The 27,565-nt window shown below is 47.8% G+C and overlaps 1 protein-coding gene across 2 annotated transcripts in view; it reads left to right on the forward strand.

The window, feature by feature from the left end:
• Window positions 1-27,565, forward strand: part of CEP350 (centrosomal protein 350) — a 1,459,870-nt gene that overhangs the window by 838,315 nt on the left and 593,990 nt on the right. For both annotated transcript variants that reach the window (XM_086955422.1, XM_086955428.1), the window contains exons 22-23: window positions 13,561-13,727; window positions 14,116-14,312. In XM_086955422.1, the coding sequence (XP_086811548.1) occupies window positions 13,561-13,727; window positions 14,116-14,312 (364 nt within the window). The remainder of the gene's footprint in view (window positions 1-13,560; window positions 13,728-14,115; window positions 14,313-27,565) is intronic.

A 27,565-nucleotide genomic window follows, 5' to 3' on the forward strand; every position in this document is an offset into this window, starting at 1 on the left:
CTTGGCGGGTGCTGGTGTGGGGCAGGTCCGGATGCATGTGAACTTGCAGGCGTGGCAGCTGAAGGGTCCGTGGGTGCGCCTCGGGGTGGCTCGGTAGCATCCAGGGATCCCTCCGGTGTTGAGTGCGATGAGTTCGGTGGCGTTGTAGGAGAATCGGGTCGTCATCCGTCGGTGGGGGCCAGGGGTCCTGGCGCTGGGCGCGGTCCGGTCGCGGACGGGCTTACCTTTGGCGCGCCTTCGGCGCACAATCGGCGCGCCCGCTGCGCGTGACCGCTGCGCGTTGGCACGGTCGCCATATATCCCGAAGTGCGAGGGAGGGCGGAGCAGCTGGGAGGCGGGAGCGGGGAGGGTACAGAAAGAAAGTGGGCGTGGTTAGCGGCGGTGGCGGGGAGGGAGGAGACCGAGAAACAGGGGGACAGGCGGAATACAATCACAATACAATGTACAAAAAAGAACAATAAATGCACAAAATATAACTTGACAGGCAGGGGGGCACACAGCAGGAGAACGGGGAACAGGAGCCTGTGGAGCAGGCGAGCACAGCGCTAACACGCCGGAGACCACGCCGCTCGGTGGCAGGGGGCGTGGTCACGCGGCGGCAGCAGGGGAAGCGAGGCAGGCAGGCGGGAGGCACACGCAGCAGCTGGTGGCCTTGCGGCGCGGGGGGTGTCCTAGACTAGGTCACCCCCCAGGAGGTCTCTGTCCCACGAATGGGAACTCAACCCCCCACGAGGTCTCTGTCCCACGAATAGGAACTCAACCAAAATGTTCTAAACAACATTTTCGCAAAATGGGGGAAACCACAAATAGACCTATATGCCACCAGGGAGAACGCCAAATGCCGCAACTTCGCAAGTTGGCATCCCCAATCGCAGTCACTAGGAAATGCATTTTCCATCGCATGGCGCAACTTGTTTGCATACGCATTTCCCCCATTTCCCCTACTAACAAGAGTCATTCGGAAAATGAAGACGGAGCACTGCACACTGATTCTCATTTCCCCTTCTGGCCGAGGCAACACTGGTTCACAGACCTTTGTCGCCTCTCAGTCCAACCTTCAATCCATCTGGGACATCATCCATCACTACTCACAATGTCCAAAGGCCAAGTACTACACCCAAATCTGAAATCCCTCAGATTATCAGCATGGCTCCTGACTACAGAGAATTCTCACAGCTAAACATTCTGCAGGAGTGGAAGAACGTCCTAGCAAAGGCTAGAGCTGATAGCACAAAAACAAAACTTATTCACTAAAATGGAAACGTTTTTGTGTTTGGTGTAGGGATAATGACCTCCATCCCTTTCAAATCACTCCGGAACAGCTCCTACCATATTTATTACAGTTGGCACAATCTGGTCTTGCCCATGCATCTATCAGAGTTCATCTGGCAGCCATCTCCCGCTTCACGAGAACATCAAAAGGAACCTCGCTATGGTCCCACAGATTAATTAAACAATTCCTGAAAGGACTCTACAGATCCTTTCCTCGACCACGCACAGTTCCACCAACATGGCACCTTAATGTGGTACTCAACCAGTTAATGAAACATCCGTTTGAGCCCATCCAAAGAGCTGAACTCAAATACATCTCATGGAAAACAGCACTACTATTAGCCTTGACTTCAGCAAGAAGGGTCAGCGAGCTGCAAGCTCTTACCATTCAAGACCCCTTCATGCAATTTAGAGACGATAGAGTGATTTTAAGGACTAATCCACGCTTCATTCCCAAAGTACCTTCGGATTTCCACCTAAACGAGCCACTAGTCCTCCGATCATTCTTTCCGAATCCCAGTTCTCCAGCGGAACGATCACTTCATTCTTTAGACCTAAAAAGATGTCTTAAATTCTATTTAGACAAAACAAAACATATCAGGAAAACGAAACAGCTTTTTATTGCCTTCAGCAGACCAAGAAAAGGCATGCCACTTTCTAAGCAAAGCATTTCAAGATGGATATCATCTGCAATTGCATTTTGCCATGATAAAGCTGGACGACCACTACAGTCCACAGTTCGAGCTCACTTCACAAGAGCTGTGCCCACATCGGCGGCACTATTTGCTGGAGTGCCCATTCTGGACATTTGCAGGGCAGCGACCTGGAAGTCTCCTCATACTTTCACCAGGCACTATGCCTGGATACAGAACTGATGCAGGATGCAGCTGTGGGCCAGGCAGTACTTCGCCATCTATTCCAGTGAGATAAGCCTTCCTTCTTCCCTCCATCCTTTATTGGTATGCACATTTTCTTCTTTTTATATTCACTTGTTGATGATTGCAAGTCGTATGATATGTACTATCTCAGACTGCTTATACTATCTCATCACAAATGTGCATAATTTATTGCTCGCTACTCTGATTCAGGCATGTGAATCTATGAAAGACACCCATAATACTGGATAAGAAATGCGTTACTTACCTGTAACTGCAGTTATCCAGTATTGGTGTCTTTCATAGATTCACATGCAACCCTCCCGCCTCCCCAGGAAGGTCTCCTCTCTCTCTTTCTATTATATATTACGCCTACCTAGCTTGGTGCGTTCGAAAATCTGAGAGACTGAGGCTCCTGGCAGGAAGGTTCTAGAGGGAGGTGGTAGCTGATTGGCTACCTTCTAGAGTTTAGTCCTTTTTACAAAAGGACATAGATAGGCTACTAAGGTAAGGCCCTTAGGCCTACTTTTCTCTATGTATGTCTATAGGACATTACTTTTCTATTTACCGGGACTCCCATCTCGACGACGGGGAATGATTCAGGCATGTGAATCTATGAAAGACACCAATACTGGATAACTGCAGTTACAGGTAAATAACGCATTTCTTCTACATGCCATACAAGGAAGAAAGACAGTCCGAACCCATTTCAGAAGAAGCTCAGTTGCTGTGGAACTGGACCGTTTCTCACAGGATAGACCTCGCTGACAGGCTGCGAGAACGATCCGGCGATGTACTCAGTCGGCAAATGTCAGATTGTCACGAGTGGGAACTAGAACAGAAACAGGTGGATTACATGTTCAATCAATGGAGTCACCCCACAATAGATCTGTTCGCCACTCCAAGCAACAGAAAATGCCTGTGGTTAGCAAGCAAGTTTTAACATCCAGGGACAATAGGCAATGAATGCTCTTTTGAGCAGTTGGTCCAAGATATTTGTTCTTCCTTTTCCCCTTATCCCCAGGATGTCGAGGAAGGTGAAAATAGTCATATTGCACTCTGATCCTCATTGCTTCGGCATGGCCTTGGTCATTATTGGAACAGCGATCTGCTGTAGTTATCAGCACGTCCAGCCATTTCTCTGAAGGTGCATCCCAGGATACTCTACGTATATCATGGAAAGATTCTCCACCATGATTCCAAGTCGCTGAATTTGACAGCATGGTACCTGACCATCTAGTATTGGGCTATTTAGATCAACCTCCAGAATGTAATCAAATTCTGGTGGAGGCTCAAGCTCCAGTGACTGAGATTTACAACGCTAAATGAAAGCTGTAGGAAGCTGGCTCTGTATATACTATACCAAAGTGAGGTATAGTGTGCACAGTGTCCAGTGGAACCCCAAAGGTAGGCGGAGGTAAAATTAGATAGCACCTTACTCTCTATTTGTGGTAGTGTGGTTGAGCAGTAAGGCTGTATCAGAGGGTAGTGTTAAGCATCTGCTGTACACACTAAATCAACAAATGATATCACACACTCAAAGACACAACTTGAGACCAACTGGTTTTGTATAAAAATATCCTTTTAGTGATTTTATTTTCTAGAACCTAGCATGCCTGGCACAGGCAAGCAATACATACTTTACAGTAGTAATGCAGTTTGTAAACAGTTTGAATTGCAATTGAATATGCACTTTGATTTGATTGCAGTAGAGCTACTAGTAATGAAATGCTTTTAATATATTGTACATAAACTTTGTATTGGCTTTTTAGTAGAATGTCAAGTAGATTACTTTACAGATTACTTTTCTTACACAGTGCAGTATACCTGGATACTGCACTGGGACATTTCCTTGAAAGAGGTAGGTAAAAGCGTCTTTGTTATTTAGTTACAATTTTAAAGGGTTTCTTAGATTTTCCAACTCCACACTTATAAACTTTTGAGAGAAAAACAGTCAATGTTATCCTATGGAGGAAAATAGGGTTATCGGTCCAAAGGTAAGTAACCGTTGTAGGAATTGGTATTCTGGGGGTAGACTCAGGGGCCCCTCAGGGTCAAGGATGCACTTTTGTTACACCCTCAGCGACACTAGGGCAGCCGGGTGCAGAGTGCTGAGGCCCAAAGCTATCAAATGGGGGATAGGGTGACTCCGGTTGTTGGCTGCTTATGAGCAGGCCTCTGGGTTGTGGGAGCAAAGCTCCTGGACTTAAGTTCAGGGCAAATGGGGGTTCAAGCCAGCGCAAAAGGTGCACCAGTGGGAGGGGGGCATATGCCTCATTCTGGTTGTCTGGGTCCCCCCATCTGCAAGATGGCAGGGACTGAGAGTGGTGCCTCACTTCGCCTCCCCCTCCTGAGGGGTGGAATTGGCAGAGGTGGGGACACCTCTCTTCCTCATTTGTTTATCCCGTCGGTTCCCCAGCCCAAAGTGGGGGTCAGAACCCATGGGAACTAGTTGCTGAAAGCAGCAAGTGACCTGGGGAAGCTCACAAAGGCGACAAGCCTTTGAAGATTCCCCTTCGTGGACCCTGCCCATCCTGGGGGAGGAGCCTTGGCACCTTGTCCCAGGATGTGCATTGTTTCAGGCACTCTAATGCAACAGGCTCTCGACCCAGAGGTCCAGAAAATTGTCTGGTGGTGGCAGCTGAAAGCAGCCACTCAGCCTGGAGACTAGTGGTAGGTCGTTTTCAGAAAGCATCTCTAAGATGCCCTCTGTGTGCATTTATTATTAAATCCCACATTGCCATCAGTGTGGGTTTAATGTGCCGGTAAGTGTGATACCAAACTTCTCAGTTTTCAGTGTAGCTATTATGGTGCTGTGGAATTCGTAATGCAAACACAAGGAGATGGTGGACGGAGTGCTGAAACTTTTCAAACACTCACCCCCAGTCACAGATCTGGGTTGAATCCATCATCATTCTTTATCTCACTTTGCTACCCCAGTTCAGACACAGCTATTTGCAATTCATTCTTGACCCGGTGCCTCATGGGAACAGTCCAGCCCGAACTGCCAAGCCATGTCTGCCCTGGACCGGAAATAAGCATCCTGGGACCAGTTTCGGGCTAACAGCCCCTTCAGCCAGGCTAGCTTGAATCCAGTGGCAAAGTGAGCAATGGACCCACGTCTGGGCATACCTTGCCAACATAGGGCGAACAAACCAAACACAAGGAGATGGGTGAAAGGAGTGATGAAACTTTTCAAACACTCATCCCCAGTTACAGATCTGGGTTGAATCCATCATCATTCTTTAGCTCACGTTGCCACCCCAGTAATAACAAACTAACAGCACCATATACTCTTAATGGCAGCACTTAACTTACAATTTCTAAGAATGGACTTGGACACTGTAGGAGTACAGGGCTCATACACCTGTACCCTCACCACTGGTATAGGGCACCCAGCTAGAGGGATGACTGATCTATGCCAAGACAGTGGGTTGTAGGCATAGCACACCTGAATGTATGCCATATCGACTCTTCACTTTGTTCTCAACCAAGACACTCATGTCGGATGATGCATCAGAGTGGACTATGTCCTTGGAGCTGCAGCTGTGGGGACCCGGCGACGCTGTGGAAGACCAGGAGCCATTAATGAGCTGTCCCAAGTCGGATGTCGAGAGTCAAGGGGTCGATGTCTGAACTCTGTAGGGAGAACCAACAAGTCTTGGCAACTGCAAACAATATGGCAAGCTATAAAGGTGCAGTGTCGGGACCAGCAAGGTCTAAGTGACTCACCACATACAGGTAAGTCAGAGCAGGTTCAAGCAGGCAGGGGAGCACACTGGAGTCGAAGTGACCCTCAAGCGGACCTATGGGCCAGAGGCATAGGATTCGAAAGAGGACCTCAAGCAGCTCACCAAATGATGAAGGCCCACAGTGCAAGAGGTGCAGTGCAGGTGAAGATCTTGGCATGAGGAGATACTTGAGGTTGGAGTTTCTTGGAGCATGAAGATCTCTAAGAAAGAGACCCCACAACCATTGGCAACGGCAAGTTAACCTGGTGCACAGGGGGTCTGAAAGAAACAAGTTAGTATTAGATTCCTTACCTTAGAATATCACCAGGCGTCAGTCTGGATCCGGAAACTTTTGCGTAGCAGTACCCCTGCGCGTCGGTAGGCGTGGTCTGCGGCTCCATGTCGGTCGTTGGCGCCGGGATGACGTCACCGGAATACTTAGACGCCGCCCTCGCGCTCTGACGTCAGTTCTTCTTTTTTCCGCGCCAGCATTTTTCCGATCCGGAAATAGTGGTACCCTTAGTCAATTTTTGACTAAACTTTTTCGAACTTTTTGATCTGTTTTTCGAGTTGAACGACTCCGTCGGTGCCGGTAGGGATGCCCTGGTTCAAACCCTGTGCCGACTGATGTCGGTTACCGACCCCCATCGCCGGTGCCTGCATTGCTTGCCGTCCGACCATGATGACAAGTCGTGCCCCGACTGCCGGGCCTTGACGTCGAAGGCTATGTGTAGGAGAGTGGGGTCTGCAATCCTATGATCACCCCCGATTTTTGCTTTTTGCTTCACTGGTTTACGACTTTCCCTGGCTGTGGGCCTGCTAATCAGATTCACAGCCTAGCTGTTCTCTCTCTAAATTGACAAGCATGTACCCTAGGTGCATTTACCAATTGGTTCTGGGCCACCTTATCAGTCCCTGTATAGCATACCTTAGGTATCCAGGGCATAGGTGTACCCAGGGCCTACCAGGGGCTGCAGCATGTATTATGCCACCCCTGGCTGGCCATCCAAATCTGACACAACTGGTTGCACGACAGCTGAGGCAAGGTGGTGTAATCACCCTTTGCTTTAGATATAGTATTCCTATATCTAACCCTAAAATGGACACATATATTCCTATCAGTCACTCCTATGGCAGGCCTTAACAATCCTGAAGGCAGAGTGCTTGGAATTATGTGAGATGGTGCTCTGGCATGAGCTGAGCCCGTTTGAAGCTTGCGGAACGAAGTCCTAATAGCTGTTCCATGATAACGCATACCATATACTCTTAAGTGCATTATAATCCTCGCGGTTATATGCTATCTCTGGTATCGCTTTATCAAAACATGTCGAGTACGGTGTCATACGAATTGGAATACTAACCCCTCGCCAATTCTGGCGATGGGGTTAGCATTCCCCCCTTCTAGAGGGACACAACATGGATGTAACTGTGAACCCCGGTTAAAGTTAACTCGAGCCTCAGCATCACAAAATCAATGCTGCCACCACAGACACAAGTCTGACCTCCTGCTGCTGGGAGTCCTTCCAGCGAGGGAGGCTTGGACAAAGGGTTTCCTGTCAGGGGCGGTGCTAGCACCATCCCAGACAGGGTTTTGTGTATCCTGGGTAGGCAGGGCTTTAGAGGAAGGTGGCTGCAAGTGGCACCCCGGTGCTCACTATGCATCTGCCGGCTAGAACCAGTTCCAGGGGCACACCATCCCCTGAGCTGGGGAAAGTCCGGCATGGGAGAGTGGTGTAACCACCCCCCTTCCTGGTCCCACCCATGGGCAGGACCTAGTCGCGTGCCAGCCCCTTTTCCTAGTATAAAGATAGGAGCGGGCCCACTTCCAAATTAGATCATCTTTGAATCCTGAAACCACTTTCTACGAAAGGAACTCTCGACTTCTTCTCAAGATTTCTCCCTTGTGACTAAGGAGTAGTCACCCTGCACCCGCAGGCACCATTCAAGAACACTGCGGTTTGCTGCACGTCCTTCCTCCTGAATCCGACTGACCAGCACGACGAGACCCGGCTTCCCTGGCACCTCTGACCTCTACCCACATCGTCAGCTCAGCTGAGATCCGTGGGTGCGACGAGACCTTGAGGGACAGGCCATCTTCAAGACTGCACGACTCTTGCCCAGCACGACCGCTGAGGGATCCTCGAGTGAGTGCTTTGGGGTCCGAGAAGCCCCAACCCTGAGCAGCTCCAGCACCGAAGTTCAGCCTCCCAGCCTCCACGAGATCTGGGTGGGGCCCTTCTGCTTTTTGCTGCTCACCGCGTTGTCTGGCTACTAGCCCGCTGGCTTGTGGCCTTCCCGACGACGAACGACGACATAAACACTACTGGTCTGGTTGCGGCAGACTGGCCCTTGCTCCCCTCCAACAGAGGAGCTCCCCGGACCCTCCTGGTCCACTCCAGACGCCATTTTGAGTCCACCGCATGGGCTTGCATTTGCCAAGACTTGTTGCCCCAATCCTGGGTCCAGCGACGTCGACAGCAGATACCATCGTGGGACAGCTCGCACCTCCATCCTGGTCGCCGACAACGCCTCCTGGTCCATGAGACTGCAGAGCCCAGCGTCGCCCACTCACCTGGTCGAGGTGACTCCATCGGGTGCCATCCTGGTGCCCATCTAATCACTGGCTAGTGATTCAGAACTTGGTCCCCTCTGCTTACAGGTGTCTTCCATCTTCGATCCAGGCTTGGATCACTTCAAACTTCTTCACTGGTCGCCTGCCAGCAACTTCTTCTTTCAGGCTCCATAGACTGCAACGAGGATTCCCGACGTCTTTCCAGACCTATGCATCCGCATCCCCTGGGCTAGGTAACTTCGGCATTTCGGTGCCCCAGCATAGTCTCACTATCCAAGGGTCCAGATCCTTTTTCGTTTCAGCTCTACCTAATCTGATTCGTCCGATATCACTCACTTTGCATTTACTAGTATCCATAGACTTTGTCCCGCATCCCGCATGAGAGTGCACACTCTGCACCCGATCTCCCTAGGCCTCCTGCTAGTAATCTGAAGGTTCAGTAGTCAAGTCCTAGCGATCCCAAAGCCTATTAGCGTAGTACTTACCTGCTAGTAATTTCGCATTCCACTTTCAGAGTATATGGTTTTTCGTGCCCCTCGGGCATTTGTGTAAATTGTGCAACTTAAAGTATTTTCGTAAGAGTTTTGTTGTGTGCTTAGTACCCTGTCCTCATAAAGAGTACAGGGCTGTTGTGATCTAAATAAATACACTGTTTATTTTCATAACACTTGTGTGGTGTCCTTTCACTTGGTGTTCAAGGGGTATATGTGATGGTATAACAGCTGGCTTAACACGCACTCTAGAGTCTAGCCTAAAGACTGCTCTTGTCCATGCTATTAGGATAGCTGGTCTACGGTTGACTTACAACCAATCATCAATAAGGGTCGTTTGGACTGATACATAGTGATCACTAGAATAGTGAGCACTGCATATCAGGCCAACTTCTCACAGCCACCTCCAGACTACGGCAGATCTCCTGCACCAGCTGGGATTTTCCATCAATGTGCCGAAGTTACACCTGTGCCCCTCTCAGCAGCTCCTTTTCATCGGAGCGGTTCTCGACTCGGCGCAGTTTCGGGTTTACCCACCCGAACAGCGGGTTCGGGATATACGGGCTCTGATTCCGATCTTTGGGCCTTTATCCCGAGTTTCGGTCAGGTTGACGCTGCGGCTTCTGGGGCTGATGGCCTCCTGCATCCTTCTGGTGCATTACGCACGGTGGCGGATGCGGGCTCTGCAGTGGGACCTGAAGTTTGTGGGCCCAGCATCAGGGCAACCTGTCCGACCATGTCCTGATCTCGTAGGGCACTGCGAGACAGCTGCAGTGGTGGCTCACGGACCGCGATTGGGTCAACGTCAGATCCCTCTCCCTTCCCCAACCGGAGCACGTGATTGTGACGGACGCGTCCCTCCTGGGCAGGGGAGGCCACTTGGGAGAGGCGGTGATCAGAGGCATCTGGTCTCCGGCGGAGTCCTAGCTCCATATCGACCTTCTGGAGCTGCGGGCGATTCGTCTAGCACTGAAGGCATTCCTCCCGTCTGTCAGAGGGAGTGTAGTGCAGGTGTTCACGGACAACACCACCGCCATGTGGTACTGCAACAAACAAGGCGGGGTGGGGTCGTGGACCCTCTGCCAGGAGGCTCTGCGCCTCTGGCAATGGCTGGAACATCAGGGCGTGACTCTGATGGTTCAACACACCTGGCAGGTTCTCTGAACGCCAGGGCGGACGAACGCAGCCGGCGGTGCTCGATGGATCACGAATGGCGTCTGAACTCTGACGTGGCGCAAGGCCTCTTTCGGCAATGGGGAGAGCCTTGGTTAGATCTATTCGCCACCGAAGAGAACGCGCAATGTCATCAGTTCTGCACGTTGGAATTTCCAAGGCGGCACTCGCTCGGAGACGCTTTTCGTCGCGTGTGGAGCTGCGGTCTGTTGTTCGCCTTTCCGCCTATACCACTTCTGCCCAGAGTGCTGAAGAAGATCAAGCGCGACCGGGCACAAGTCATCCTTGTAGCTCCGGATTGGGCACAAAGGTACTGGTATCCCGAGCTATTCAGTATGTCAGTCGATCCCCCGGTTCGTCTGCCTCTTCAGGAGGACCTTCTGTCGCAGCAGCAGGGGACGGTCCTCCACCCGAAACTGTCCAGTCTCCACCTCCATGCATGGAGATTGAGCGGCGGCAGTTGAGGCCATTTGACTTGCCTCCTGAAGTCTGTAACATCATTCTGGCAGCCAGGTGTCCCTCCACAAAATCGGTATACGCCTGCAGGTGGAACAAATTTGTGGCATGGTGCACAGCAAAGGCTGTGGATCCCCTCCATGCCCCTCTTTCTGAGGTTCTCCTCTTTCTTCTCTCTCTTGCCCAGCAGGGCTCTGCTCTGGGCACTGTCAAGGGCTATCTTTCAGCCTTTCTGAGGCTGCCCGACCAACCTTCTTTGTTCAAGTCCCCTATCGTTAATCGATTCCTGAAGGGCATCACTCATACGTTTCCTCCTGTTCCCTTCGTGATGCCTCAGTGGGACTTGAACCTGGTTCTTACTTTTCTGATGTGCGCTCCCTTTGAGCCACTTCACAACTGTCCTCTTCGCCTTCTTTCTTTGAAGACTGCCTTCCTGGTAGCCATCACCTCTGCCAGGAGAGTGAGTGAGCTCCAGGCTCTATCTTGTAAGCCTCCTTTCCTTTCAGTCCATCCGGACAAGGTTGTGTTACGGACAAGGCCCTCCTTCTTACCCAAGGTAGTCACGGCCTTCCACATTGGGCAATCCATCACGTTGCCCACCTTCTTTCCGCCTCCGCACCCCTCGAGAGAGACTCCACCGTCTGGACCCAAAACGTGCGCTCTCATTTTATCTGAATCGCACACAACAGTTCCGGGTGGATGATCAACTCTTTGTTGGGTACGCGGGCGCTAAGAAAGGGAAAGCGGTGCACAAGCGGACCATCTCCCGGTGGATTATCTTGTGCATCCAGGCGTGTTACTCCTTGGCTAAGAAGGAACCCCCTTTTGGGCTGAGGGCTCATTCCACTCGAGCCACAGCCACTACGACTGCCTTGGGCCGAGGTGTGCCCTTGCAGGACATTTGCCAGGCGGCTATGTGGGCCTCGCTGCACACGTTTGCAAAACACTATTGCCTGGACAGTCAAGTCCGGAGGGACGGCTACTTTGGCCGTTCCGTCCTCCAGGACTTTCTGGTGTGATTATTGGTTCGCAGACCCACCACCACGGGGATGGTATTGCTGGGGTATCTATTCTAAGGTAAGGAATCTATCACTAACGTGTCTCTTTCAGATGCACAAGTTACTACTTGTGTAACGATATATCTGTAAGAGACATTAGTTAGTGATAGATTCCTTACCGACCCACCCATCCTCCCTGTTCTGCGAACCGATATCTAGGGTTAAGGTCATCCCCTTTCAGGGCCCTAGTTTCATGGCACCAGTGTTTGTTTTTGTCATGGCTCTGCGCTTCTGGCGCGGAAAAGCTGTGGCTAAGAACTGACGTCAGCACACGGAAGCGGCGTCTAAGTACTCTGACGACGTCATCATGACGCCGACGACGGACGCGGAGCCGCAGACGACGCCTACCGACGCGCAAGGGTACTGCTATGCAAAAGTTTCCGGATCCAGTCTGACGCCTGGGGATATTCTAAGGTAAGGAATCTATCACTAACTAATGTCTCTTACAGATATATCGTTACACAAGTAGTAACTTGTGCGACAACGTCTTGATCTCGGAGGGCACTGCAAGCCAGTTGCAGTGGTGGCTCATGGACCGCGATTGGGTCAGCGGCATATCCCTCTCCCTACCCCAACTGGAGCACGAAGTTGTGACCGATGCGTCCCTCCTGGGCTGCGGGGGCCACATGGGAGAGGCGGAGATCAGAAGCCTCTGATCTCCGGCGGAGTCCCGGCTCCACATCAACCTTCTGGAGCTGCGGGCGATCCGGCTTGCACTGAAAGCATTCCTCTCCTCTGTCCGGGGCAGTGTAGTGCAGGTGTTCACAGACAACACCACCGACATGTGGTACTTCAACAAACAGGGTGGGGTGGGGTCTCGGACCCTATGCCAGGAGGCTCTGCGCCTCTGGCAATGGCTGGAACATCAGAGTGTGACCTTGGTGGTTCAACACCTGGCAGGTTCCCTGAACGCCAGGGCGGACGAACTCAGCCGTCATTGCATGATGGACCACGAATGGCGTCTGAACTCGAACGTGGCGCAAGGTCTCTTTCATCAGTGGGGAGAGCCTTGGTTAGATCTATTCGCCACAGAAGAGAACGCGCAATGTCATTCCTTTCTGTTGAACATTGTGTGTAGTTCTAAACTAGTTTTATGGATCTCTACTGCAAACTTCCAGTCAAAAAGAATTATCTGAATGAAGCTGCAGTGCTTTCTAAACCTGTGAAGCTTCAGGATTCCGTAAAGAAGCAGAGTGAAATTTTTTCCATATAAATTGCCATACACTTTCAAGATTTCCTGTATTGTTCTCCTTTTTTGGTAAACCATGAAATTGATGTCCTAGTTGATTGTATTTTGTATTACAAAATGTCTGTTTAGATTAAAAAAAGAAAAAGGTAAATGTTGCCTCCCATAATCATATTTTGTTTGAGAGAGTTTTAAAACAAGTATATGTATAAATTGAAATGTGTTCCATGGTCCCAAAAATAGAATGAGATGGTTTACAGTTTGTGAACTCATACTCTTGATAAAGAACTGCGCTTAGAAGTAACTTTTTCTTTCTCATCCAGCGAACATATTATCTTTGCAAAAAAATGCACAGAATATTTATGCACAGCACACAGACGTTTTTACTATATAAAAAGCCATCTGTAATCTGTATTACATTTTTCAGTATAGGTTACTTACAGTGTGCTGCATCTGCTCCTGTACCATCACATAGTTATTGGATATCCTATGTGTATGCTATTCACACTCTGGTGAAGAACGTGTAATGTCTTGGGCCAAACGGCATTTCAGGTACACTTCTGGTTCCAAGCCACACAGACTTTCATAGGCAGTTCATAGTCCCCTCGGACCGTGTTGCTGGTCACTTCATATCTCATTGTCCTAAACTGTTGCCTTTTACACACGGTTCGCTTTGCCTGTGCAATAGCCAGTCATGGTGCTTCAGTTTCATCGCCTGCCTTCTCTGCTTTTTGTCCTCCCAATAGCACTAGTAGCAGTCGGCAGGAGAGCCCTTCCATGCCATCCTCCAAAGAGAAAGACCTAAAAGTGTCCCGAAGAGAAAATCTTGACAGCTCCATTGAGGAGGCGGTTCTTACTGCAGAGGATGACTCCTTACACAGTGCAAGTGTCCCATCACTGCCAGAAGAGAGAGGTGAGAAAGCGCAGAATGTTACATCAGCATTATCAATCTGTGTGTTTGTACAGTATGTTCTGGGGGCACACTCCCATCTGGATTGAAGCCATGCCCCCCATGATATTTATGCCAGGTTTATGCCTGCTGATAGGTCTACATGCCAGCCTGGTGAGTATGCACCAGCTCAGTACTAGTTTGCGTGTGCCATTATAGTCCAATATGGGCCGTGTTCTTGAGTAATGTTGTAGGAGAACCTAAGACTGAAGGGCTGAGTCTTGAGAAGCACTCGTGAAATGTGGCTTTTTCTGTTTTGTACTTATGCATTTTATGAGTTTAGCACCTTGCAGGGTCCTGATACATCTTTTAAACTGTTTCTTGAGATGATTCTTATATTCTCTTTGTGTAGACACCACTTCTGTTGCTACCGAGTACTCCCTGAAGTTTGACGAATCGATGACTGAGGATGAAATTGAGGAAAAATCTTTTCGATCACTGTTGCCTTCTGAGAGCCATCGTCGCTTCAACCTGGAAAAAAGACGAGGGATTCGCGATGACTCCGATGAAGAAGCCTCCCCGCAGAAATCTGCGTTGACCTCTGTTAAGGTGCGTTCTTTTTTAAGAAGATATCTGTGGGTGCAAAAGTGTATTTTGATGAGAAAGAGGTACCTTCATTGTTCCACACTGCATTTCTCCTCAGTGAAAACAGTGTAAAAGTAGCTCTATTTTTGTGCAGTGCAGTAACAGGCATGTACAGTTCCCTTTAATATTGTTTTCAACTTTAAACTGAACCTTTGCAACCCCTGAATAAGACTGTAGATGTTCTTTTAAAGTGCTTTAATTCCTTTTTAATCATTTTGTGGTATCTGTTTTAAGTTGCCAGTTTTAGCAGAAAATGCATCGCAATTCCTTTTCTTTTTTTTTTTTTTTTACAAATTTTTATTGAGATTTTTAAATTTTTACATCACCATTGCCCCTCCCTCCCCTCCCCCTGCCGCCCGGTACAGAAAATTAAAAAAATAAAAAATAATACAGAATTTAAAAAAAAAAAAAATATTTAAGAAATAAAAACAAATATATATATAAAAAAAGGAATATACAGGCTTCGAAGGATAAAGAATAAAAAACAAAAAGCAAAAAGAAATACATTGTTACATTCCAAAACACTCGTTGCATCTCAACCGTATTGATCTATGCTGGGCTCAATAGCCATAATCTAACTGGGTCCCAAATTTTTAATCCCATGATCATGTGTGGGGATATCAACATCAATCTCCCACCAATTTGGCTTTCTGATCTAACATTTAAATATCTAGGCCGGAAACCTAGAACTTACAAGGCCTTGTTGGACATTTGTCATGTTCATGGGCTGGTAGATTGTTGGGAGATGAAAACACCACAGAATCACGGGTATACCTTTTTTCCCCACCCCCATCGCAAACTGGCTAGATTGGATTATATATTCATCTCTAATGTAATCCTATCTAAATGCTCTATAAATAGGCTGCCGAGGGGTTTTTTCAGACCATAATCCTCTGCTTTAGAGTTTTGATATTGACATTACTAAATCTGATCGAAGTAACTGGACCTTTGAAAGAGCTCTGCTAGCCAACGATAAATATTGTACCCATATGGAACAATGGATCCCAGAATTTTTAGGTTTCAACATGGGTAGCGCCCCGCTAGAGGTGGTATGGGATTCATTAAAGGCAGGGATAAGGGGGGAAACCCTTAGATTTTCTATCCAAAATAACAAAGAAGCCAAACAAAACTTAAAAGATCTAGAGGAGAATCTGGCCAGAAAAGAAGAAGATCTAATTAGATTACTTCAAGGGGGGAACAACATTGAAGAGGCAATTAGAGATGTAGCGATAGCAAAAAACTTAATATCTGAAATATTCACCGGTAAAGCAATCATCAAAGCTACTGCAAATAGTGAAAAAATCTATGGATGGAGTGAACAGATAGGGCACCAATTAGCTGTAAGTGTAAGAGAACAAAATTCTAAAAATACGATCAAATCTATAAGAGACCCCGTTCTCGGCCTAACTCGTGATACAAACGATATAAGGGACGCCTTTAGGAGATATTATGCAGAGCTTTATTCTGAAACAGATATTAAACAAGATAAAATCGACTAGTATCTAATTTCGGATATAAGGCCCTACCTATCCAAAGCAGATGAGGGACTTCTCGCTAAAACTCCTGACTGGATAGAAATTTTACTGTCCATACGCAGTCTTCCATCTGGTAAGGCATCAGGTCTAGACGGTATTCCCGTGGAATTTTATGTCAGATTTAGTAGCCCACTCAAAGACCTTTTAACCCAGTTGTTTACCCAGGTCTTCATGAATGGAAATCCTCCGGCTTCTTGGGCATGTGCAAAAATTATAGCGTTCCCCCAAAAAAATAAAGATCCCACGGAATTAGGCACATACCGTCCGATTACCCTAATTAACAACGACTCCAAAATATATTCCAAACTGTTAGCAAGCAGATTGGCACCTCTAATTCACAAAATTGTATCTGTTAGACAACACGGGTTCGTCCCTGGAAGATCAACCACAGATCACGTCCAGAGGGTGATAACTGTCTTTGACATTGCCGAGGTAGCAGGAGACCCTATGGGCCTAATTTTATTAGATGCTGAAAAAGCATTCGATAGGGTCTCCTGGCAATATCTATGGTCGGTCATGGCAAAGAGTGGGATCGGGGATCATTTTATTCAAGCAGTACAGAAAATGTATATTGCTCCAGAAGCGGTCGTTATGATTAATGGGGTAACATCGGATATTATCAAAGTGACGAGAGGTACAAGACAAGGGTGTCCTTGTTCCCCTCTACTCTTTGCCATCTACATTGATCCCTTTATCGCAAAGCTAGAAATTAATCCGTCCATACTACCCATTAAGACATCGAATGATGAAACTAAAACTCTAGCCTTTGCAGATGATATTGCGATTGTTACATCTGATCCAATTACAACAGTAAGGATAATGGAGGAAGAAGCTAAAAAGTTCGGGGAGATTTCGGGATACAAATTAAATCAAACTAAAACCCAGATTGTAATAAATAATAACATCAGTTTGGATGATGCAAGAGTCACTGATAATGCATTATATCTTGGCATTAATATCACATCCGATCTGAATAAACTAGTGGCCCTCAACCTAGACCCTTTAGTGAAACAGACTAATAAAACATTATTGAGACTTCACAACCTGCATTTAACAATAATCGGAAGATGCAATCTCATTAAAATGGTTTTTTTGCCTACATTTTTGTACTTCTTCCGGGCAATTTGTCTTAACTTTGACCTAACACTCTTTAATCAAATAGATAATATGCTATCTCGCTTTGTCTGGGGCTATGGAAAAACACGAAGAGCTTATAAACATATCACACACTCAAGGGATAGAGGTGGCCTAGCCCTCCCTAATATTACATTTTATTGGTGGGCTACAACCATCAAATACAGTCGTTTACTGCTAACCCCCAAACAAGAGTCAATGCCCATCATCTCGACTCCAACCCCACAGGAACTAATTTTGGGTAATAACGCCAATAATCACCTTTGGAAATTATCCTATGAATGTCATCTAAAAAAAGAACGATTTAAAACACTTAAGGGTATCTATACAGTCTGGAATATGGTTCGGAAACATCTGGGGATTGGCAGATTTTCATTTTATACTCCAATAGAAAACAACACCAATCTGCCCGAAATATTTATGGATTCCTGTATGCGGCGATGGGTTAGTTTAGGAATATCGCAATTCGGATCATTTTACGATTCAACTGGTTTTTGTTCATTTGAATCGCTAAAAAACAAATATGGGCTGAATTCGCATGACTTTCTTAAGTTTTTACAATCAAGAGATTTTATCCTCAAAAAGGGGGGATCTAATGGTTGCTTTAAAACAATTCCCACAATTGACATTGTGGTCAGCTCCGCGAGTGTAAAAATTGGAGACATTTATAAAGACCTAGTTGCTGTACTCCCAGACGATATCGATAAACATGCAAATATCTGGCAAAATAAGATCAATATTACAGAGGATTTAGCCCACAAAGCACTCGAACTATCCAGCACTATTTTAATGTCGACCAAGCTGCAAGCTCAGTTCTATAAAACTTTTTTCGACTTATATTATACTCCCGAAAAAATTTCAAAATGGGGGGAAGGGAAGGGGACTCTCTGTCCAAGATGCAATCGACCTAAAGTCGATCTGATACATATGTTGGCTACATGTCATACTTTAGATAATATTAAACAAGAAGTTTCCAACTTCCTATCTGAAATATTCGATGTCGATATAGAGATTAGCAAAGCAGAAATCATGTTAGGAGTAGACCAAGTTAGTAGACCCATTGCCATGCAGGGACTCCTATATATTGCTATGGCAGTCTTAAGAATCTGTTTGACTTCCGCATGGCTGGATCAATATCCACCAACATTTCAACAGTGGCGGATGCGCTTTTTAGCTACATATAATCTTGAAAATGCCATTTATAGCCGGAAAGGTATAAGGAAAAAAATAATGGGATTAAAAATTCGCAATTCCTTTTCATTCTCGAATGTTAGGCTTTCTTTTCATTTGTTCATATTGAGACATGGCTTCTGACTTGAAGCATTTGTTTTTTGCATTGGTTTTTTTTTGGGTACTTTGTCTTACAGATTCTTCTGACCTTCTAAATAGCCTCCTCACACCAGACTGAATCCAGAAAACCTCCCTCCAGACCCTCATCTTCCCCACATAAGCGAGCCCTTTAGTACTACCAGGTGGCTCTAGCCTCGGTTCTGCCTGCTAAGGATGGGAATATATCAGGCTACATATGATGCATTCTAACTTTTTGGCTTAATTTCCTGTTTTTATTTGCCTTAGTGATGTGATCTGTAGATATTCCTCTCTTCAAACCACAAATTCCTCTGGAGTTTGAGAGCGAGTGGATCAAATATCACTACATAAGGTCTCTGATTGTATGCCCTGTCATTAATGTTGTAAGAAAATGTCTTTTTTGGATCCCCAACCCTTCTGCAAGTGTGCTTGTGGTGTCTAGGGCCTTACCACATCCACTCAGCTTGTGATTCCACAGCTCCATGCACTTGAAGCCCATTAGTTAGCTGGAGGACACCCCAGAATGGTCCCTCCTTCTTCCTCGGGTTGGTCTCATGTTACGGAGTGAGCCCCCAAGGGTTTCTTCCAAGCATTGGCAATACTATTAGGCCTAGTTTATAACTGAAAGTGCCTCTACAGTCACTGATGAGTTTAAGAAATCAATAAGTCTTCATACTTGCACTCTTTCACTTATCTTTGCACTGATACATCCATAAATCCACCTCCTGGCTCATGCCTTCATTCATTCACTTGCCCATACACAGTAAAACAGACAGAGTAGAGGGAGAGGAAAGGACACAGCTTTCAAAGGGGCTGCATCCTCAAAACAGTTATGCTCTTGCCCTGCCCTCTGATCATACAACACCTGCTGGGGAAAGATTGCAGGGTTACCTGCACCGATAGATTGAGATCACCTCTGGCCAGTGGTTTCTAGGCATCACACTGGTGGTTTATTGTTTAGAGCTGACACACACCACCAAACATTTCCTTCCACAAACACAGACTCTTCCCGGAACACTTCCACATGGTTACACTCCAAGATGACATTGAAGATATCTGTGATTTGCAGGCCCGGACTGGCCATAGCGGGCACCGGGCGTTTCCCCGGTGGGCCGCTAGGGTGGGGCCGGTTTTGGCCCCTGGGGGGCCGTTTTTGTTACCGGGGGTCAGCAATGTCGGCCCTCGGTAACAAAATTGGCCGAAACCGGCCGTCGCAAACTGCTCACCTGCACTCCCCCTGACCCCAGGGGGGGCCAGCTGAGCAGTTTGCCAGGGCCGGTTTCTGTTCTCAGTCCGGCCCTGGTGATTTGCAGTGAGTTGCGAGCATTATCAGTTCAAGGTGTTATCTTTGAGGGTCACCACGGCCCTCCAAGTGTTCACCAAGCCGTGGTAGCCACTCTCCTCTGGCAGGGCGTCATCCACGTGTTTCCTGAACCAGGATGACTAGCTGATCATGAGCACCACACAGCATCAATGTCTACCGCACATGCAGGCCATCATTCAACTTCTTCACTGCCTCAGCTTTAATATAAATATGTTCAAATATCACCTCCAGCCCCCCCAAGTGCAGTCCTTCCTCATGGCCATTCTCGACTCCCACATAGGGAAATCTTATAACAGCCTTGCAAGGATGCAATCAATCTAAACCTTGCTGCCTCTTTCCAGCCAGATCAGCAGGCAACGATCAGGACCGTAATACGCCTACTAGGCATAACGGCATCCTGCATCGCCTTCCTTCCTCACTACAGGTTGCACATGCGTCCATTACAATAGTGCCCAGCGTTGTAGTAATCTCAGGTGGAGGGTCATTGGGATAATCTAGTGTAGTTTTGTGGCCAAACTCCTTGCTTTCTCTAGTGTTGGAATGAAAACAACCTGTTGCAGAGACGGCCTTTGTAAAACCCAACTCTGAAGATTACCGGGATGGACAACAACTTGGCAGACCTGATCAGCAGGAGGAATCGACAAGTTCACAAAGGAGAACTCTACCCTCAAGTCCCCCTCCAGTATTTCCATAGCTAGCGGTTCCTACAGATAGAACTGTTTGCCACTACCGAAAACGCAAAATGCCTGAGCTTCACCTCCATAATCCCACACTTAGTCCATGCGCAATGCACTATGGATTAATTGGTCAGTGATCTTTGCTTATGCTTTTCCGCCTCTCACACTCTCTTTCGTGGTTCGGAAGTTGAGGCAGACATCCCTCACTCGCTTCCTAGTAGCTCCAACCTGGGCATGCCAGCCCTAGTTCACCACTCTGCTTCAACTCTCTTTAGTCCCTCATGAGAAGCTCCCCAAAATGCCAGACCTTCTTTCTCAAAACTAAGGCACTCTCATGCATCCCAAACCGTAGTAGCTCAATCCTGCGATTTGAAGTTTTTCTTTAGTCCTTTTAAAAAAGGCCCCAAACTTTAGTTAAATATTGGAAGATCGAGAATGTGGTTGTGGAACTCACCTGGCCCCTTGCCTCCATCTTGGCATGCAAGCAAGAGCTAAGGACTCTCTGTAGACTTAACACAAATACAACTGGTTACAAACCTACCAAGGCTTGGCAGAATATGCTCTGGAATACCCTGCTGAAGGAGAAAGTAGTGATGAGGAGAACAGTTCCCAAACCCCTCTCCTACTTAGGGAAGATGTGGTACCTGCACCTCTCTTTCCAAAAGTAGTGCTTAGGACACCCAACTCCCACACACATGGGAGAGCCTCCCAAACAAACTCTGAGGAAAGCCTCAATGAGGAGGACATCCTTTTAGCAAGGTTGACTCGCAGACTAACCCTGGAGTATAAACTCCTGGCTGTAGAAAGGGAAATAAAAGAAATGGGTCTTGCACCCATTATTGGTGGCAGCAGTATAATTCCTAGGTACAGAGAGTCCCCACAAGGACTGGTGTTGCAACTGTAGGAAATTGGTACACAAAACTGGAGATACTGCCTGCCCCCCAAAAATCCCCCTAGTACTCGTCCAGCTAGCACTGGTATGTCAAGTCTCCAGGTGGGATCAATAGTGTGCCCAGAGGAAATCAGGGTTCACACTGAAGCTATTTTAGTCTATGGGGGTGGGGTAGATGTGGCCACTCTTGCAGCCTTGCTCCCTAATATGAAGAAATACCAGCAGCAACACTTGATTAATGGGACTAGGGTAGAAGCCCTGAGGTATACAGGTGCCAGGGTCACCATGGTGACAGAAAAACTGTTTTCCCGTGGACGGTATTTGGCTGGAAAAACCTATCCAGTCACCAACACTGATAAGGTAACTATAGCGCATCTCATGGCTGTGATGTCTTTAGAATGGTGAGAGGTTACTGGTCTGAAATAGGTGGTGGTCTCTTCCAAGATCCCAGTGTAATGTCTGCTAGGGAATGATTGTGAGAAGGTGGCCTGATATGCAGTGCTCACTATTCTAGTGAACACTATGTATCAGTCCAGCAACCCTTATCGATGATTGGTTGTAAGTCAACCTTATAGACCAGCTATCCTAGTAGCGTGGATACGAGCAGTCTAAGGCTAAAGACTCGAGAGGGCGTGTTAAGCCAGCTGTTATACCACACATATACCCCTTGAACACCAAGTGAAAGGACACCACACAAGTGTTATGAAAATAAACAAGATATTTATTAAGAATCACAACAGCCCTGTACTCTTTATGAGGACAGGGTACTAAGCACAAAACAAAACTCTTACGAAAATACTTAAGTTAGCACAGTATATACAAATGCCCGAGGGGCATGGAAAACCATATACTCTGAAAGTGGAATGCGAAATTACTAGCAGGTAAGTACAGTACTAATAGGCTTAGGAATCGCTAGGACTTGACTATAGAACCTTCAGATTACTTATAGGAGGCCTAGGGGACTCGGGTGCAGAGTGTGCACTCTCACGCGTGATGCGGGACAAAGTCTATGGTAGCTAGTAATGACACAGTTAGTGTTCTCGGGCGAACCCGACCTGGTAGGAGGAAAACGAAAGTGGATTCTGACCCTTGGATAGTGAGGCTATGCTGGGGCACCGAAATGCCGAAGTTACCTAGCCCAGGGGCTGCAGCTGCATAGGTCTCAAAAGACGTCGGGGATCCTCGTAGACGGACCAGGAGCCTGGAAGAAAGAAGTTGCTGGCAGGCGACCAGTGAAGAATGTTCGATGGATCCAAGCCTGGATCGAAGGAAGATGACACCTGAAAGCAGAGGGGACCAAGTTCGAGACTACTAGCCAGTAGTCAGGTGGCACCAGGAGGGCACCGGATGGTAGTCACCTCGACTAGGTGAGTGGGTGACGCTGTGCTCGCAGATCTCACGGACCAGGAGGCGTTGTCGGCGACCAGGATGGAGGGGCGAGCTGTCCCACGATGGATGAAGCTGTTGGCGTCGCTGGACCCAGGATTGGGCAACAAAGCCTTGGCAAATCCAAGCCCACGCGGTGGACTCGAAATGGCGTCTGGAGTGGACCAGGAGGGTCCGGGGTGCCTCTCTTGAAGAAGGAAGCAAGGGCCAGTCTGGAGCAACCAGACCAGCAGCAGTGATGTCGTCGGGCGTCGTGAAGAAGGCCACAAGCCAGCCGGCTAGTAGCCACACAGCGCGGTGAGCACGCAAAAGCAGAAGGGCCCCACGCAGATCGTGGAGATGCTGGAGGGCTGATCTTCGGTGCTGGAGCTGCTCAGGGTTGGGGCTTCTCGGACCCCAAAGCACTCACCAGTGGAGCACACGGTGGGCTTGTTGCAAAGTCGTCGTGCAGTCTTGGCGATCGTCGGTCCCTCGAGGTCCCTCGAGGTCTCGTCGCACTCACAGTTCTCAGCTTTGCTGTAGAGGTGAGTAGAGGTCAGAGGTGCCAGGGAAGCCGGGTCTCGTTGAGCTGGGTCGTCGGATTCGTGAAGAAGGACTTGCAGCAGACCGCAGTGTTCTTAGGATGGTGCCCGCTTGATGCAGGGTGACTACTCCTTAGCCACAAGGGAGAATCTTGAAGAAGGAAATCTTGATGCCTTTCGCAGAAAGTCGGGTCTTGATTCCAAAGATGATCTAATTTGAACTAAAAAAGGGGGCTGACCCGGTGACTAGGTCCTGCCTATGGGTGGGACTAGGAGGGGGGTGGTTACACCCCTCTGCCATGCCGGACTTTCCCCAGGCCAGGGGCTGGTGTGCCCCTGGAACTGGTTCTGACCGGCCTATGCGTAGTGAGCACCGGGGTGCCACTCAGCAGTCACCTTCCTGAAAAGCCCTGCCTACCCAGGATACACAAAACCATGTCTGGGACGGTGCTAGCACCGCCCCTGACAGGAAACCCTTTGTCCAGGCTCCCCTCGCTGGAAGGACTCCCAGCTGCAGGGGGTCAGACTCGTGTCTGTGGTGGCAGCATCCATTTTGTGGAGCTGAGGCTTCGTTTAACTTTAACCGGGGTTCACAGTTACATACATGTCGTGTCCCTCTAGAAGGGTGGAATGCTAACCCCGTCGCCAGAGTTGACGAGGGGTTAGTATTCCAATTCGTATGACACCTTACTCGACATGTTTTGATAAAGCAATACCAAAGATAGCATTTAACCGCGAGGATTATAATGTACTTAAGAGTATATGGTATGCGATATCATGGAACAGCTATTAGGACTTGGTTCCGCAAGCTGTAGACAGGCTCAGCTCATGCCAGAGCACCATCTCACACGATTCCAAGCACTCTGCCTTCAGGATTGTTAAGGCCTGCCATAGGAGTGACTGATAGGAATCTGTGTGTCCATTTTAGGGTTAGATATAGGTATACTATATCTATAGCAAAGGGTGATTACACGACGTTGCCCCAGCTGTCATGCAGCCAGTTGTGTCAAATTTAGGAGGCCAGCCAGGGGTGGCATAATACATGCTGCATCCCCTGGCAGCCCTGGGTACACCCATGCCCTGAGTCACAGGGTCTGATAGGGTGGCCCAGTACCAATTGGAAATGCACCTAGGGTACATGGAATCCATTTTACAGAGAGAGCAGTAGGCCTGGGGTCCTGATTGGCAGGGCCCCAGGTCGACTATGTCAAAAACCAGCTAAAACACAGGGCAAAAATTTGGGGGCAACCATAGTCAGGAGGTACCTTCCTACAATGATGTAGAGACCTCAGCATGGACTGAGGTAGAATTGAAACTCCTGCACCCATGCCGAGAATCATCCCTGAGTTGGTGTGTGTAAAGACCTTCAACCACCACCTCTTTAAGTGCCCTCAGTCTCCATTGATAAACATTGGGCCATAGTTACCGAATGTAACCTCTGCACCGGGCTGCCATAGTGCTGCTGGTGGTGCAGTCTCTACACTTTCCTGACACTTGCCCAGTGTTGATCCTAAAACCTGAAGACTGGAATTGTAAGTCATGGACTTACCTGTGAATTGCAACATAGTTTTTCCTCCATAGGTTATGATTGATCCGTTTGGAAAATGCACTAAGTGTCCACTTTGTAGAAATAAAAGTTGTGATATTGCAAACCATATTTTACTGCAATTAAGTATCTTTGGTTGTAAGTAATATAAAAAAGCAATATTTTTATAAACAATTGGTTTCGGATTTAGTCACCGAGGGGGTGTGTACAACAAATGCTTAACACAGCCCTCAGATAAGCATAACTGCTCACCCACACTACCACAAAAGAAACCATTAGTAGTATCTACTTTAGCCGCTGTAAAGCCTCTGGGGATCCCGTGGACTCTATGCACACTTTACATTACTTTGGTATACTATATACAGAGACCGCTACGTACAGCCTGCATGAAAGCTTTTCCTCCTTCCCAGAATCTTGTGAATATTCAGGATGTCATTCCATGTTAAACTCCTATCCTGGTACTACATATCCTCCACATGGTGGGCTTATTTCCGTCATGCTACCTGTGGGTGCCACATACCAGACGACACTTGAAGGCCTTTCAGGGGTGCTCAAGAAGACATTGTCTCTATCACCAAGAGTCTTTATATCAGGCAAATTCTTTGTATAGAGACCTTCAGTCATGACTTTCCGGACCTCCATTGGTGTACGCGCCCCTTCATTCTCACTGGGGTTTGTCCCTGTTGGGCTGGTGCACTTATCTGCACGAAGATTCATAGCGTGAATCCTCTGATCTACTTCTGGGCAACAGCTGTAAATCAATGCTACCCTTACACGCAGTTCACCTGGTCTTGGTTTTTCTCCTAGCAGTTTTTCGTAGTGTCATTCACATTTGTTCGGGCAGCACAACCACTGTCCATGACAAATACAGACGAGTCATTATGGGTTCATGGACCTTATATCATGAGGCTTTACTTCTGAGATGTTGGGCTCTGCAGTGGGTTGATCTTTCTGGTCACGGCCCATCTAGTAGGGACCCTGAACTGCCAATACTTAAGTTACCTCTAGCTAGAGGAGCATGAATGAGATCTTCATTCCAATGTGATGGGCATTATCGTTTTTAGATTGCAATGTCCCCTCTTAAAACTCTTCACACCATTCCCTGAAATCTCTGCTGTGCCTGGTAATTTCCACTCTATTGAGTCCCTGAGGGATACTTTCAAGTTCAGATGGTCTCCTGCTCTGCACTTTCCCTCTGATCAACCTGCTATTGAAGATCCTATGGATCGTGCATAAAATTAGTCATAACCGATTAGTTTGAGGCATGTGGGCTGCTGAATTCATATCTTAGCATAGATTGCCGCCTAGTGTTGGGTCCGGATGTTTGCACTTTGTTGTCCTGGAAGAGTCTTCGAAGTATCACCAGATAGGTGACTCCTCCCCTGAACTACAGTGCACATGGGCATCTTCTCCATCTTCAGATTGTTTTTTTCCGCCATTGGGTTCGGATACTATTCCTCAGCTCCAACTTCGGAACCAAAACTTTTCAACTTTCTAACGTCAAAAGGCCTTCTACCTCGACGGTATTGTTCTCGTTCGGTAAACCTTTACTCAAGAACACTTTCCATCTCGATGCGGGCCGTTGGGCCTTTTCGACGCCACGTGGGCCTGCTGCTGATGGAAAGGATCCTATTTAAAAGGTGCCCACAATGTCACTGCAAGTTCCCACATACTGATACACAAACAGTATGCAACAAGTGCCTCTCTCCCGAGCACAACGAGGAAAACTGTCCAGCTTGTGCTCAGTTCCGGTCGAAGAAGACTATCCGGAACCGAAGGGCCGCTGGACAAGAGATGCAGCGGCAGGCACCGGAACCAGACAACATCTTCCAAGACGAACATGACCTCCCAGAAGCGGCGGACTCCGACCTCGAAATTGTCACCGTAGAAGACCAGTCGGACTCAGATGACCAGATCACACCGGGGCAAACCGTGAGTACCACGCCCCCTACCCCGCTTTCATCTCAAGACACGGCTCCGGTCAAAGCATCGCCTAAAGGCCTTAGCCGAGATCGACAAACTCCTTCAGAGGCCCGACCTTCCGGCTCGGCTCCGAAGATCAAACCCAAGCCTTCTGAGACCCCGGGAACGAGCTACACTCTAACGAAAAAGGCCAACGAACCAAAAAAGGTTGTCGAGCCGAAGAAAATCATTTAAACAAAAAAGGTTGTCGATCCCAAGAGAATAGTAGTGCCAAAAAAGAGTTTCAACCTCCCAAAAACAGGTCACACTAAAATTCCTGGGGACGAAAAAAACGGTCGATCCGAAAAAGGTTATCAAACCGAAAACACCAGTCGACCCGAAGAAAGGTATCGAACCGAAAACACCGCTCGATCCGAAGAAGGTTATCGAGCCAAAAAGCACGGTCGATCCGAAAAAAGGCATCGAACCAAAGAAGGTCGCCGAACCAAAAAAGACGGTAAAGACGAAACACGTCGAACAAAAGGGAGTCGCCGACCCGAAAAAGGTCACCGACCCGAAAACAACAGTCGACCCAAAGACTCATAAACAAGTGTCTAAGCCAAAATCATTGGCTCCAAAACCACGGACAGTTGAGGAAGAACTTTTCCACCCTGATCCAGTGGGGGAAGAACAACCAAAACTGTATATAGACCCTAAAACAGCACAGGTGCAGTTTACCACAGGAAGAAGAGACCTTTGGACACTGACACTTCTTCCCCTGTTCCTCCAAAGAAGAAATACTTTGCAACATCTCCATCAAGGCCTTTCACTCCTCCTCCTTTCTTTCCTGACATGCCTTATATACCTTACTCTTCTTCACATGATGATGAGACAGAAAACATAGGGGACGATCCTCAAGATAACTTTGTAGACCCTGAGTATCAGGATGTACAGGATAACACATGGGATGACTAAAATGATCCTTATGATAC

Source organism: Lissotriton vulgaris, chromosome 1_1 (genome assembly GCF_964263255.1).
Source record: "Lissotriton vulgaris chromosome 1_1, aLisVul1.2, whole genome shotgun sequence".
NCBI lineage: Eukaryota > Metazoa > Chordata > Amphibia > Caudata > Salamandridae > Lissotriton > Lissotriton vulgaris.